We start from the raw sequence: 15,268 nt of genomic DNA, 5'->3' as shown, positions 1-15,268 counted from the left end.
CAAAACTCAGGGTCCAAAACGCTTGAGCACAGTCTAAAACTTATTCAATAACTATAAAGTTGGGCCTAATATGATCATGTAGACCTACAATTTCGGATAAAAAACAGTGCCTCAAAAATATTTATTTTTAAAGCTATTTAACCGGTTATAATATGTTTTTTTGAGGTAAAAATTTGATCTTTGAGCCCATTGAGCAGGGTCTAAAAATTGTGTAAATGAGTTAAATTTTGTTTTCTATTAATCACAGAGTACAACCGCAGCACACGGAAAATAGTGCCTTTTGATTTTTGAAAATAAGTAGCGTTTGATTCACCCTACTAGACATTCCTAATATTTTAAGAAAAAAACTAGGACGATAATATAGAAATTGAGATCATTTACTTAACTACTTTAGTACATTTATAATTAGAGATGTAATAAATAATACAAAATATCAACTACTTTTGTAGCTACCTAGAGCATATTGCTTTGATATCCAGGGAACTACTCAATCTACTATATTGCTGTAGACTTCTAGTTTATGAATATTATAGAGTTTTCTATTTTATGTTTAACAGCAGAAATATTTACAGTTAAGGATAAACAACTTATACATAAAATGAATGTAAATACAATAAAGAAAAAAATAATTTATCATAGTTTTAAAGAATTCAACAAAGCCAATTTATGGCAAACCGTAAAGGAAATGAGTTGTCAGCACGAACAAATTTCCATCATTTTTTCAAGACGAACATTTGTCTCAATTTTTTAAACTTTTTTTATGTAAACAAAGTCTGTAAATGATAAAATAGACCTGTATGGATAAACTTAAATAAAATTTTTTGTCAAGATCTGGTTTCATTCAATTCCTTGGTCCTTCATTCACCAGCCTTAATTTTGTGTATTTTTTTAGTATTTTCTCCGATATATCGCCATTATTTGCCTTGACTACTCTATAAGCTCCGTAATATATATTCCACTCTGCATTATTTTTTTAGTAGTTGCATTTTCTAATGGGATTTTTTACAATTTATTTGATAAAGCAAAACCTTTTAAAAAGTTAATAAAATTTATAATTATCTCGCAAAATGCGGCCAGATATTTCATGTTTTCGTTTTTCATATTTCATATATTACTTCATTTGTCATAAAAAGCACATAATAACCCTTTTGTTTTTGTCAAATAAAAATTAGTTTGTATATAGCTGGTAAATCAATTTATGTTAAAATTAAATACTTAGTTATTCTTACCTTGGTGTGATTTGTTTAGTAATTTGTTAATGCGCGAAGTAATTATTTTATCCTGAACAGTCTTATTAAACAAATGCTGTAAAAGCACTGATCTCAAAATATAACTGGATAGCGTATTCAATTGCCTTTTTCAAAAAAAATTGAAGCCAAAATTGGCCTCCCAAGATGGCGGCGATCGGAGCTCTTAGAGGTGATCGATGTACATTTTATAAGGCTTTTCACAGAAATATTAAAGAGAATAAATAGACTTTTGAAAGAAAAACTAGACTATGAAATAAAGTTTTAATGACTTTAAAGAAATGAAATGATTTCTAAAAAAAACAGACAATTAAAGTAATTATGTTGATACTAAGGTACAAAATATTAGATATACTTTACGATTAAATAATATTCATACATAATCTATGTACCTTTTAGTTCTTAGTTACCCAATGCAGTGTGCTAGATCGTTGATAACATGACTGTATGGTAAGCGGCAGTGGTGTCTACTTACTAATTTTGACAAATTTTATATTTTCAATTTTTGTAGCAAGATACCAGATATGTACATGCTGCATGAACTATTCGCTGAGTGCTGTGAGTACACACAACTCAGGGGTTCCTTTTAGGATTATTTAATACATATATGTAATTAATGGATATTGTATTTAGTAAAAATATTAAGTACAAAATATTTTTTAATATATGTTATTTTACTTATATATTATTCTTTGTAATATTTCTGTTGTGATTTTAATATGTGTCAATAATGTGCCAATAATTAGCTTTGCTAATTATTGACAAGATTTACACGTTGCATAATTTTATTATTATAACGGTTTTTATAACGATTATTAATTGTTGACAAGAGTCACAAGTTGTATGTTTAAATGCTATATATAGCGAACAATTTTTTTGTAACGTTGTCGAGGTTGTTGACAAGTAATAAAGATATTAGAAACGAAATAAAATGGCTCTTAAATGCGTAGAACAACAAGCTAACCGGGCGTGTCTGTTATCTCCGCAATATGAAGATGGACAGCCAAAGCGATTTATTCGGCAGATGACTTCTTTCTTCGTGATAAACAACATTACTGCAGATCGACACGTAGCATATTTGCTTGCTGCTCTGCCGTCGAAAATCTACAATACCATGGAAGAATTAACAGCACCTGAACTGCCAGAGGACGTTTCGTACGAAGAGTTGGTGGTGAAACTTGAAACGTTGGAGATAAGAAAATCATCGTTAATCTCACGGTATGAATTTGGGAAAACTTATCGTGGCAATGAAGAATCGATACAGACGTTTGCGCATCGAGTGATTCGAGCAGCTCAAGAATGCAAGTTCTCGCCTTCAGAGAGAGACGGTCGACTTCGTGATCAATTCATCATTGGGGTTAATGATGGTGCTGTTCTGCGTGCCATTCTTCGGGGAGAGGATGCGTTGAGCTTTGACGATTGCGTCAAGACTGCATCCGTAATTGTACAAACCAGATTGGATGCGGCATGTTTATCTGTGAATGAAGAGGTAAATGCAAGTTACCGAACAACTGGGACAGTAATTACAAGTCATATTCGGAGAAAGAAAGAAATGCGATGTTTCAATTGCGAATCATTAAATCACCTTGCACGTGAATGTACCTCTTTATGCAAGAAATGCTCGCATAAACATGCTGCGAAGGACTGTTACAAACGTCAACAAAACCAGGAAAACTTAAAAGGGACGAGTTCGCATTAGGTATTTCTACAAGAACTCGTCCCGAAGCAGTACTACCTACTATCGACTTGGTGATAAACGGAAGAAAAGCTACAGCGCTTGTAGATACTGGTTGCTCGCAATCAATCATCACCAAGAAGCTACTGCCATCTAACTACAAAGTTATTCGTGTAGTGGATGTTGCAACAATGGGCGGAATGATTCGATGTGAGGAAGTTGTTGCTAAATTACACCACCCAACGAATGGGTGCCTGCTTAATGCATTGGTGTTATGCGTGGATGAAGTAATAAACAAATACGACATGATTATGGGCATGGATCTAATAAAGTCGTGTGATGAGCTGAAAATTGGCACTGGGAAATTAAAATTCTGTAGTTCTCTAATTAAGTTTTCATCGACACCCCGCGTTGCGACTGTTGAAATTGGAACAAGCAAAGCTTATTTTGATGGCAAAAAATGGATTGTTAGTTGGGAGTGAGAGAACGAACCTAAAATGAAGAACAGAACAAGTCAGTATAACGTATCTAATCAACATTGTGAAGCGTTCGACAACGAAATTATCGAATGGATCAAATAAGGCATACTTGTCAAATATGACGAAAAAAGTATGGGCAAAGCTAAAGGATTACTACCATTGATGTGCGTCATGCAAGATAACAAAAAGAAGATAAGACCGGTGCTTGATTATCGCGAACTCAACGCCTATGTAAAAGCCTCTACAAGGGATGCGGATGTTATCAACGATGCAATGAGAGATTGGAGACTCATGAGTACAAATAGCAACGATTCTGTGGTGGATCTAAAAAGAGCATACTTACAAATTCATGTGCATACACGACATTGGCCTTACCAAACTGTCATTTACAAAAATCAACGGTATGCGCTTACACGTTTGGGCTTCGGTCTGAACCTAGCACCTGTGATGATGAGCTCAATATTACGATATGTGCTCCAACAAAATTCAGCACTCGCAAAATCAACAAGAGGATACATTGATGACACCTTGGTAACCAATGGAAACGGAAGAATGCTGGTGGCACATTTGAAGAAATGGGGTCTTCACGCAAAAACACCTGAATATTTTGGCAAAAACCCAGTTCGTGCACTAGGATTGGAAGTAACAGTAAATCCGTCTACAAAGGAAATGTTTTGGAAGAGAGGTCGCGAGATTCCCATTATAAAAAATGTGCTCACTAAGAGAGAGATATTCTCATTGTGTGGTAATCTGGTTGCTAATCTACCAGTTGCTGGATGGTTGAGACTCGCATGCAGCTTTATAAAAAGATGTACTAACGAGGCAGGTTGGGATGAAACTATTACGGATAAGCACGTTAATGAAATGATAAAGGAGGTCGTGGAGAAAGTCATCAAATGCGACCCAGCCAAAGGCGTATGGAATGTCAAACCAAATGCATCCCTTAATGTATGGTGTGATGCAAGTTCACTGGCAAAAGGAGTTGTGATAATGCAAGGTGACAAAAAAATAGAAGATGCGACATGGCTCCGATCAAAGTCTGATGCAATGCATATCAACGTAGCTGAATTGGATGCATGTATCAATATGGCATTGAAATGGAATCCAAGTGATGTCTCTATCAAAACTGATTCTCATAGTGTATTCACCTGGTTGAATTCCGAATTGACTCGTGACAAGCCTGTAAAATGTGCTGGAAAATGTGAAATGCAAATCCGACGAAGGCTTCAGATATTTGGAAAATTGGTCGAAGATTATGCCATAAATGTTACATGGATACCAACAACAAAAAATGTCGCAGATGAACTCACACGAGTGCCAGCAAAATGGTTAAAACACAGAGTTGCAACAAAAGAATGTACTATCATTTATAAACACGATAATCAGCAGGTTAAAAAAGTTCATTCAATAGCACACATGGAAGTTTCCAAGAGTATGAAGTTATGCTCGCGTGCTGGTACCCACGTTAACAGAGAAACAGTGAGACAAGTTGTCGCTGAATGTGATGAATGCAATTCAATTGATCCTCACGTGGTTTCATGGGATAAAGGAAATCTTGCTGTCAGTAAAGTGTGGGAAAGAGTAGCCTGCGATGTTGCTCACGTTGATTCACCTGTATCGATTGTGGCCCAAGCAGATACACGTTATGGTCTCCATTAAGCGATGAAAGTGCAGCAATGGTTGTTCAATCGTTAGAAACAATATGGTCATTGCTTGGACCTCCTTCCGAAGTTCTCCTAGATAATTGTAAGTCGTTTAGATCTCAGACTATGCAAGCTATGGCGTCGAAGTGGGGAATAAGACTTATTTATCGAGCTGTTGAAAAACCATCTGGAAATGGAATTGTTGAAAGAGTTCATCGAACGGTAAAAAGAACAAACGCGAGAGCAAAATGTGGTATACCCATGTCTGTATTCTTAATCAACAACGTTCCATCAAAACACGGCACACCTTTTGAAATCTTATGCCAACAATACAAACGCGTCCGAATTCCTGGAATCAATAAAGTTGAATCAACACAAAAACCCCTAACTAAGTTTCAAGGATGGAAAGTTGGCGATAAAGTGTGGGTGAAGCCCAAGCATATGACGCCGTGTACACGGCGATGGTTAAAAGGAAGTATAGTGGCACTGCGTAATGGTTTGACAGCTGAAGTTAAAGTTAATGGACATACGTTCTCATCTGCAGCATCGTTGTGGGGACGAGAAAGGAGACATAACAACTGATGACGATTACGACCTGACGCTGGTTAAACCTCCCAAAACTAACTTAGAACGCGTTGTAATCGAAGATCCAAGTTCCCAAACAAATCCCCTGGACGATGGTGAAACTGACAATAGTGCGGACCACACTGGTCAAAACTATCCAACAAATTGTGAGATAGAGACACACCCTGTTCGATTCACTCGATATGGGAGAAGAGTGTTTCCTAACCGAAAGTATCAAGATTATGTATGAGCTCTTAGTGAGCTGGGGGAGATGTTGTGATTTTAATATGTGTCAATAATGTGCCAATAATTAGCTTTGCTAATTATTGACAAGATTTACACGTTGCATAATTTTATTATTATAACGGTTTTTATAACGATTATTAATTGTTGACAAGAGTCACAAGTTGTATGTTTAAATGCTATATATAGCGAACAATTTTTTTGTAACGTTGTCGAGGTTGTTGACAAGTAATAAAGATATTAGAAACGAAATAAAATGGCTCTTAAATGCGTAGAACAACAATTTCAGCTCTCAATAATTGAGTCAATTGTTTTTAACTTGTTATTCAAAACAAATCATTAAGGGAATGTTTTGATAACATATATTTTGTATGTTATCAAACATTATCAACATTATGTATCTTGTCAAAAAATTTATGATACGTAAATTTACAATAAACTATCTGCATTAAATGTTGGAATGAATTAGCACTTTCTTATCATTTCGAACAAACCAGTTTTTTAAAATTCAAAGACAGAGGAGGTTTAATTAAACCAACTTAAAGTGTTGCTATCATATGCGAAGAAACTGAAAGATGTTTCCAAAGGTTGCTTGCCTCAATAAATGGCAACCTTCCTAATGAAATAGGAATTCAAAATGCCATTTCTGGTGCTGTTTTGAGATCAGTTGATTACTCAAAAATATTTAATGAACAAACTTCTCATATGTTTGACTCAGCTATAACTGATAACCATTTATTTGCACTGATTAAACTTATTTCAGAAAACTATGCAAAAATACGTTTTTATCACCTGGGTAAAAAACAAACTGCCAAAATAACTGGAAAAAAGCTTAGGAAGCAATTAACAAAACTTATCCTATTCAAAAACCAATCAAAAATATTTTTATGATATGTTATATGATATATATATATATATATACATATATATATATACATACATATATATATATATATATATATATATATATATATATATATATATATATATATATATATATATATATATATATAATAAATCTAGAAGGAACCTCTGAGTTGTGTGTAATAACAGCGCTCAGCTAATAGTTCATGCAGCATTTATAATTTTTAGTGCCTATTTGATGAACTAATGCCTAAATAACATTTTATCTTAAAAATAAAATTAGCTGCCTACCATGCTGTTGTGTTATTAACCTTCTAGCACACAGCATTGGGTAGTTAAGAATTAAAAGGTGCATAAATTATATAACAAATGCTAACTATTTGAAACTTGAGATTTCTGCACAAGCAAACAAATACTTTTTCTCTACTTTTATTAAATAAACTAAATTTAAGCAAATTAAAATTAAATTTTGTACTTAGTTTTACTGAGAATTTTTATTTTATTAATATTTATTCTAAAAAACGAAAAACAGAAAGTTAATATAGAGCAACTTATTGTAAGAATATGTTTTGTTAAATAAAAAAATATTTATATTTGAAATTTATGTAAATATGTAATATTCCGTTATTTTTATGAAAAAAATCCTATGTTAAACAAAAAAGCTAGATTTTTATTAGAAAATTATATATTTATCAATATTTGAGCTTAAGATATAAAACTTGATTATCATCAGTTTCTTAATTTTCATACCACCAATCCTTAATTCCGCCGCCATCTTGGGAGGCGAAAAATGGCTTCAAGAAATTGGTTCGTATACGCTATCCAGTTATATTTTGAGATCAGTGTGTAAAAGTTTATACTATTACCACGTGATCAGAGTTTCTGTTTTAAAACGAATAGAGTGTAGGGGAGAATTACACCTATTGTTTTACAAATTAACCCGCACCTTGTCCCGTAATAATTCTATAATTCGTGATGTTTTTACTTAAGATTTACAAATGTAAACAACAGGCGGAGATAAATCTTTAGATATTTTTGACGGATATTTTTACATTTGTAAGTTAAAATACCATTGTGGACACTTTGTACACTTCACCCAGTCTTTCTTTTCAAAGGAATTTTTGCAAACCTATAATAATAGGAAACTAAGATCATACTACAGTCTATATCAGTATTAATAAATTTGTAATATACACACTGTATACCTCTAAGACCATAGATATATAGATTTTAAAATAAGAATAAACCTAAATTTACCTATAGTTCGAAAAAGTAATGGATAGTGAATTTACAGAGGATTAGATAACAAATATAGAAAGTTTCCACTATCCACTATTGTATTCCAAAATTTAAGGGGATGAAGAAATTTGGTAGAAAAAGTTTGATCTGGTAATAGATTATCGACGCTTTCTCTGCCACCAGCTTCCTCCTCAGCGTCAACAACTGTTTCTTCGGTTTCTTCCTCTCGTGCAGCAAAAATGTCTAAATCTTCAAAATCACTTTCATCGCTGTCGACCTCTTCCCTGATAATAGTTTTTCTTGAAGCGTTTGAAACATTTGAGGCAGGAGCTATTCTCACATCTCGCACATGTCTTGGTACACCATCAATTTCAATATTTGTGTTTGTAAGTATGTCAGTTACAGTACCAATTTTCCAAACTGAAGTGCACTTTGCATCAGCAGGGCGAACATAAACTTTTTCTCCAATTCTGTAAGTTTCCATAACTCGTTGTGCTCTTTCCCGAGTTTCAGTGTTTTTCTGCTCTTGAATTGGTAGACGCCAGACGTACATATTTTTCTGAGAAGCAGGTGCAGATTTCTCATTTGTTCCCACCGTTGGTGTTGCATTGTACCAAAATACCGCTAGTAACGGACATATTTGTGCCCTCGCAACTGTTCGTTTTACTGTGCGGTGGTTATGCTCCACTATCCCATTCCCTGAAGGTCTATATGCACATCTATACTTCTTTTTTTCACACCATTTTTCACATATGTTTGAAAATTCCTTGGATTTAAACACCGCTCCATTATCCATCAACAGTTCTTGCGGTGGGCCATGATTCCGATTGACTTACTACACTTTTGGTATCTTCGCACGGCAACTTTCTCCAAACTTCAAACCATTGTTAAAAAAACAATCATTGTTAAATATGGCGACCCTTTATAGTGACTCACATCACAAGCAATTCTATACCATGTGTCTGGTACATCTAGCACTCCATTTTCCCATTTTACTGGTGCTGGATCAACTGAATTACATTGGCAACAATTGCGAACACATTCTTCAACGTCTTTTCTTAATACGTGCGGAAGTCTTCTTTGCACTGTAAACATTGTCCGATTAACGCCAAAATGATGCTTTGAGGGACAATTACGAATTTCTTCAGCAATACTTACCCCAGCTAGTTCTTTAGTATTTCTTTGTGAAAGCTCATTTATCCAAGTTTTTGGAACTCTTGTCAACACGTCAGCTTTGTTTTTGGAGGACAGAACCCATTTCAATGTGATGTTTATATTATATTCTTTTATTAAGTCTTGCAATAGAGAAAGTCTTCTTTTAATAAGCATTTCTGATAATCCATTTGATCGAACCCTATGACTTTCAGTCAGCATACTTTTTAACGATCCGTGAACTGTTACTGAATCAGTGAATACTGACAAATTCTTTATATCCCACTTAGCAGATAGGTTTATCCCACGCACCACAGCATTTAATTCAGCAATATTTATATGCATGACATCATTAATACTTCGAAGCTAGGCTGCATCCTCAATTATAACGCCATTGTATTCTATAGCAACCCCCATTGCCATGCTGCTTGCATCACACCACAATGTCGCTCCATTTTGAATTCCTTCAGCATTTTATTTTCCTCTCAAAGAATCACTAACTTCCAATTGGCGCAATATTTCAATCAACCATTACTGAGCTTGATCTCCAATTAGATCATCCCAAGCATCTCCTTGACTATGACGTTTTATAAAACTGCAGGCAATTCTGAGCCAACCTCCAACATTATAGTGACCTAATAAGTGTCCACATATCGGAAAAAGTTTCCATCCTGTTACTTTTTCAGTTTTGATATCTTGTGACTTTGGAATGGTGTTTCCTCGTTTCCAACAAAGCAAACCCAACACTCGTACAGTATCACATTGCTCTGGCTCTTTGGTTACCAATCCATAACACGCCAAATGGTTTACGACCTTTTCAACTGATGTCTTTTCCAAATTAACAATTATATCGTCAATGTAGTGGTCAGTTGCTTCCCTAATACCTGCATCTTGATTCAACACACTGCCTAAGATTAAAGACATTATTTTTGGAGCAGAATTTAACCCAAAACAAAGACGTGTAAGGTAGTATTTTTCTTCTTTGTAGATTACCCTCTGATGCTCCCACAAACTCGGATCGATGTGTACTTGCATATAGGCGCATCTAAGATCAAATGTTGCAAATTTGTCACCAAGAGTTCTCCATTTTCTAACTTTTTCATCACATGCATCACTTGTGGCATTATGCGAATCAACGTACTGATTCAATTCGCGAAAGTCCAGAACAGATCGTATCTTTCCTTTATTTTCCTGCTCAACAGCCATTAACGGGACAATCCCTTCTGTACTTTTTTCTTCTTTGTTGCATGGTTTCAACCAGCCATTTTTCACCCATAAGTCCATCTCATTATTAAATTGAGGTATCAACTGGGGTTTTACCTTGTACTGCGCGACAGAATTTCTCAGTTGTGGTTGACCTTGTTTCCATTTATATTTAGCAGTCCACTTTGTACCATCAAAATAAGCATCAAAATCCTTGCCATTTATACCAACAATTTGTTTCTCTGTATAAATTGAAACAAAACCAAATTCAATTTTTCAATTGTACAAGTGCACTCCTCCATAGCGATTATTGACATCCATACCAATAATAGCATCAATACCGTTGACAACACTTTTTAGAATCATTACTGATGTTTTGAGCTTTTTCCCTTCAATGATTAATGTTACTGTAGCTTCTCCCTCCGTTTTCACAACTTCTCCATTAACAGCCAACACCACTATATCATGTCTTCTAATAAGAACACCAGCTTTCCGAGCCATGTCGTTTGAAATAATAGTTCGGGTACATCCGCTATCAACCAGTGCTTTCCCTGCGAAGGTGTTCACCTGCAGAGTGCATATTGGAAGCGCCGTTAGTTGTGTAGGGAAACAGCTGGCGCTGGCGATTCCCCATTTGAGTTTCCCTGATGCAACAAACAAAATCTTGCAATGTGTCCAGATTTTCCACACCTGAAACATTTTATCCCATCACAGACAATTTGTTTCTTCGAAAAACAGATTTGAGCAACATGTCCAGGCTTGCCACAGTTGTAGCAGATAACATCAGTAGCGGATGGTTTCTTAACATTTTTATGTAACTCAGAAATGGTTGTTGAAACATAGTCTTCTTTTGTTTTTTCCGTCATGAGTACTCTTGCATGGTTTAATGCATCCTGTAAACTGATCCCAAATATTTTCACTTGTGCTCGTAGCTGCTTTGAAATTTCACCCGGCAATCCAGTTATGAACGCTCTTAGCAATAACTCTTCGCTTTCAATATTGGCCAAATTCAAAAGTTGACGCAAACTGACCAAATACACATCGACAAATTCACCGTCATTCCATCTCCGAACTGCTCGTAAGCTTGGAAACCATCAACTGCAAATGCATCTAGTAGGGATTTTTCAATGTCCTTAGCGGAAGTTCTTTGGCTCTCCCCAAGTTGCTCATATAATGCGAACGCACTGCCTTCAAGAAACAACGGAATGATCAATCAAAGATCGCCCAACTTTTGCAGCTCTCCTACCAGTTTGATCTTTTTCAACCACACTACAACATCTCCAGATCCATCAAATTTTTCGAAATAGCTTGTTAATACAAAGTTGTTGTATTAACAAGCTATTTCGGCCATACTGCCGAAATAGCTTGTTAATACAACAACTTTGTTTACTTTCTTTTTTGACTCTGTTTATTCAAAATCCATTGTGAATTAGTTGGATTAAAGGGAATAAAGAGTTGATCTATATTTTCCATGTCAAAATCTTTCCATAAAAGTTTTAGACTTTGCGAATGGCTTAATGCTAATGCTTCTGTTGGCCCACAGTATTTTATAAAAGGAAACCATTTTTCTAATCAATTCAGGAAGCTTCCGATAACTTCATCTTGAAGCCAGCCTTTCTGAAAATGACATTTAGTCTTTTGCAATTTTTGCAATAAGTCTGAAGAAATGTTGTTTTCGAGAGTCAACAGAGAAATAAAAGAAAGTTTGTGAGGACATTTTCTTAAAAAATTTTTTAGTATTTTTATGAATCAGTTGATAAAACATATTGATGAATCTAATTAGCATTATATCAATCAATATTCATATTAGATATATGATAAATTTTAAATCAATAAGCCTGGGTTTCTAAATGATGAACCTTTGCCTATAAATCACAGAAATGACATTGATTTCACCATACCTTGAAAAAACTTCCCGCACCTAAGACAGTTTCATATTTAACCATACAACACATAGCGGCCCAAAGGCTATTAATTATAATATGTCAGCTTTATATACAATACACATGAGAAATACATGAGAATGAGTACCTACACTGTCCTACAGCATTTTTAGTGATGTTAATAATCTTTCAGATTTGTGTATTAGTATTAATAAATTTACAGTTTAGATATTTGTTTGTTCTGCAAGAAGAACGAATGTCCTCCATCAACTTTACAGCTCTCTCGGCTACTATGTTGGATCGAGGCACATCAAGCACTGATGGTTCCTTCTTCCAGTGGGTAGAGAAGCATTTCACAGCTTTGGAAAATTTAAGTTGGGATATTGCTGACAGCAGGTCTTCATAAGCCGCCTCTGCATAGTGCTGGTTTGAAAACCAGGTCCGCGACCATGTAGTTGCAACGAAATTGCAAGTTATCCTCAGCTGTTCTCGCCAGTTTGGAAGAATGAAAAATGCAATAAGCGCTAAAATTCCTCTTGAGTTCCACCTGGCACTGTGCAGTGATGGCAGCTTGTGCCATTTGATACGAGGCCATTTTGCCTAATTTTTGTAAAACTTGTATGCTTCACAAAGCTGAAAAAGAAATTTAAAGTCATCTCTCCAGCCAAGGTTCTCATAATCTGCTACCACTGCTGTGCCCTTGTAGGCATTTTTTAAATCATCATAATGCTCCATAATCTCATCAATAAATTTGTAGTTAATGTTAGGCGACTGTGACTATATAGGAAAAAAGAAATCCAACACATGTAGAACAAGATCAAGAATGTGGTGTTGGCAGCCGATGTATTAAGGTTCATCGAATCACTTGTCTCGAAATGTTTTCTGAAGCTTGGCTACAACTCCATTCTTGCCACCAGTATTTACAGCTGTTGTGTCAGAGATGATCATCTGAATACTGTTCCATGCATTGTAATCATCAAGTAGGTCCTGTAGTGCTTTATATATGTTTGCTGATGATCCACTGTCACAAACCAAAATGCCAAGTTTTTATGTTCTTTTGTCATTTTTCAAGCACACAACTTGGTACTCAGTCTTGTCAATTTTCTTACCATCAAAATGCAAAGAAAATTTCTCTTCAGAGATCAGTTCCATGTGGCGGTTCTTAACTTGTTCTGCATCTCTGATTGTTCAACTCCAGACTCCAGACTGTGATGGTGTTGGGACACAAACTCCATCCTCAGCCAGACTTTAAAGCACCCGTGACGTTTTTCTGGTTGACAAAGAGTGACTAGACACTAGTTTGGCAGCAGACTTAATTGACTGGCGTGTTGCACGCTTTCTGGGAGATTCTCCTGGAACTGCCTCCGAGTCACCAATGCTGCTTCCTTCCTCAGAATCCTCACTATTGCAGGAAAGTGGTGCGGAGATAACCGCTCGGTTTGTCGAGGGTTCTGATGTGCTTTTGGCCCTTTTTGATGGATGGATTGTTGACATGGGAGCCACTTTCATATTTGTATATCCCACCCTGCCATCTGATTCAGTTTGAACTTTGTACCGCTGTATGTCCTCACTACGAAACCAATTAACATCTGGTTTTGTTATATCGAACAGATGAGCAAGAATATCTTCAAATACAGCATTTGGTCGCTTTCTGTATTTCTCAAATGGTGTGATAAGTTTAACAACATTAGCAGACACTTGTTGTTTGGAAACAATAGGAAAATTAAACTTCAGCCTAAGATTCATCAATTCCTCGGATACTTTTGTTAGTCGATCATGTCGTCAGTTCAATTCATCAAAGAGACACAAGAATCTTCCAACTATATCTCTGTTGGAAAGCATTTTAAACAATTTGTCACCCGTATCCTGTTTTGCCTGTGGTATAATAGAACAGCGCTTCGCGCTTGATTTCAAATTTTGTGTCCACATTTCACCAAAGGCGTCCATTGCTAATTTTGAATTTTTAGGAACATTTCTGCGCAATTTAAGCCAAATTCGGTACTTACCACTGAATGGCTTGATGCCCTTGGGCCTTTTTTTACTCAGCCTGATAGGATACAACAGAAAATGGCCAAGGGATACAAGAGGAGTTGGTGAAAGCCTCGAATTTGGCGACATTTGGCCCAAATTTCAACGTTTTGAATGGAAATTGAGCCAAAAACGGCGTTTTGTCGCCAAACCCGGTACTTGCCAGCCTATCTATTGATTGTCTTTGTCTTATTCGTGCTCAGCCTGACAGGTTACAACAGAAAATGTCAAAAGGCTCCGAGCGATTTCGGTGAAAGGCTTAAACTTGACGAAATAATCACAGAATTGACATTACAAGCAAATTCTAAGCATTTCTGTGCATTTGTCGCCAATTTCGGTACTTATCAGTGAATAGCTTGATGCCCTTGGCCATTTTTTTGCTCAGCCTGATGGGATACAACAAAAAATGAGCAAGGCATCCAAGAGGAGTTGGTGAAAGCCTCGAATTTGGCCACATTTGGCCCAAATTTTGACGTTTTGTATGGAAATTGAGCCAAAAACGGGGTTTTGTCGCCAAATCCGGTGTTTGCCAGCCTCTCTGTTGATTGTCTTTGTCATTTTCGTGCTCAGCCTGACAGGATACAACAAAATAGGGCCAAGGGATCCAAGAGGAGTCGGTGAAAGCCTCGAATTTGGCTACATTTGTCCCAAATTTCGACGTTTTTGTATGGAAATTGAGCCAAAAACGGGGTTTTGTCGCCGATTCCGGTGCTTGCCAGCCTTTCTGTTGGCTGTATTTGTCATTTTTGTGCTCAGCCTGATAGGTTACAAGCAAAAATGAGCAAGACTTTTAAAAGAGGCCAAAGTGGCCAAAATCGGTGAAAGTGGCCAAAATCGTGACATTTGGCCCAAATTCGTTAGATTTGTGTGGAAACGGACCAAAAAACAGGGTTTTGTCGCCAATTCCGGCATTTGCCAACCTCTCTGTTGATTGTCTTTGTCATTTTTGTGCTCAGCCTGATAGATTACAACAAAAAATGTCCAAAGGTTCAAAGAAATCTCGGTGAAAGGGTCCAACTTGACGAAATAGTCACAGAACTGACATTAC

The 15,268-nt window shown here is 36.0% G+C and overlaps 2 protein-coding genes across 2 annotated transcripts; one reads left to right on the top strand and one right to left on the bottom strand.

Moving 5' to 3' along the window:
* Positions 1-3,533: 3,533 nt before the first annotated feature.
* LOC149883042 (uncharacterized) lies at positions 3,534-5,060 on the top strand. The gene has a single exon (XM_090100998.1). It carries the CDS (start codon positions 3,534-3,536, stop codon positions 5,058-5,060), a length of 1,527 nt encoding a protein of 508 aa, XP_089957124.1.
* Positions 5,061-9,637: 4,577 nt separating this feature from the next.
* LOC149883041 (uncharacterized) lies at positions 9,638-11,008 on the bottom strand. The gene is made up of 2 exons (XM_090100997.1): positions 10,633-11,008; positions 9,638-10,551 (listed from the first exon to the last, which is right to left on the bottom strand). The coding sequence occupies exons 1-2, from the start codon at positions 11,006-11,008 to the stop codon at positions 9,638-9,640; spliced, it is 1,290 nt and encodes a 429-aa protein (XP_089957123.1).
* Positions 11,009-15,268: the final 4,260 nt, after the last annotated feature.

This window comes from Hydra viridissima, unplaced genomic scaffold, assembly GCF_058129835.1.
Source record: "Hydra viridissima isolate aposymbiotic clone 2 unplaced genomic scaffold, HvirCarnegie_v1 scaffold_10, whole genome shotgun sequence".
Classification (NCBI taxonomy): domain Eukaryota; kingdom Metazoa; phylum Cnidaria; class Hydrozoa; order Anthoathecata; family Hydridae; genus Hydra; species Hydra viridissima.
This window is presented reverse-complemented; position numbering and strand designations above follow the sequence as displayed.

Excerpts from the sequence above, each read along its gene's own strand:
- LOC149883041 (XM_090100997.1), bottom strand. The coding sequence starts at position 11,008 with ATGTTTCAGGTGTGGAAAATCTGGACACATTGCAAGATTTTGTTTGTT. Across the intron at positions 10,552-10,632 it reads CGGTATTGATGCTATTATTG|AGAAACAAATTGTTGGTATA; the intron begins GTATGGATGTCA and ends CAATTTATACAG.
- LOC149883042 (XM_090100998.1), top strand. The coding sequence starts at position 3,534 with ATGGGCAAAGCTAAAGGATTACTACCATTGATGTGCGTCATGCAAGAT.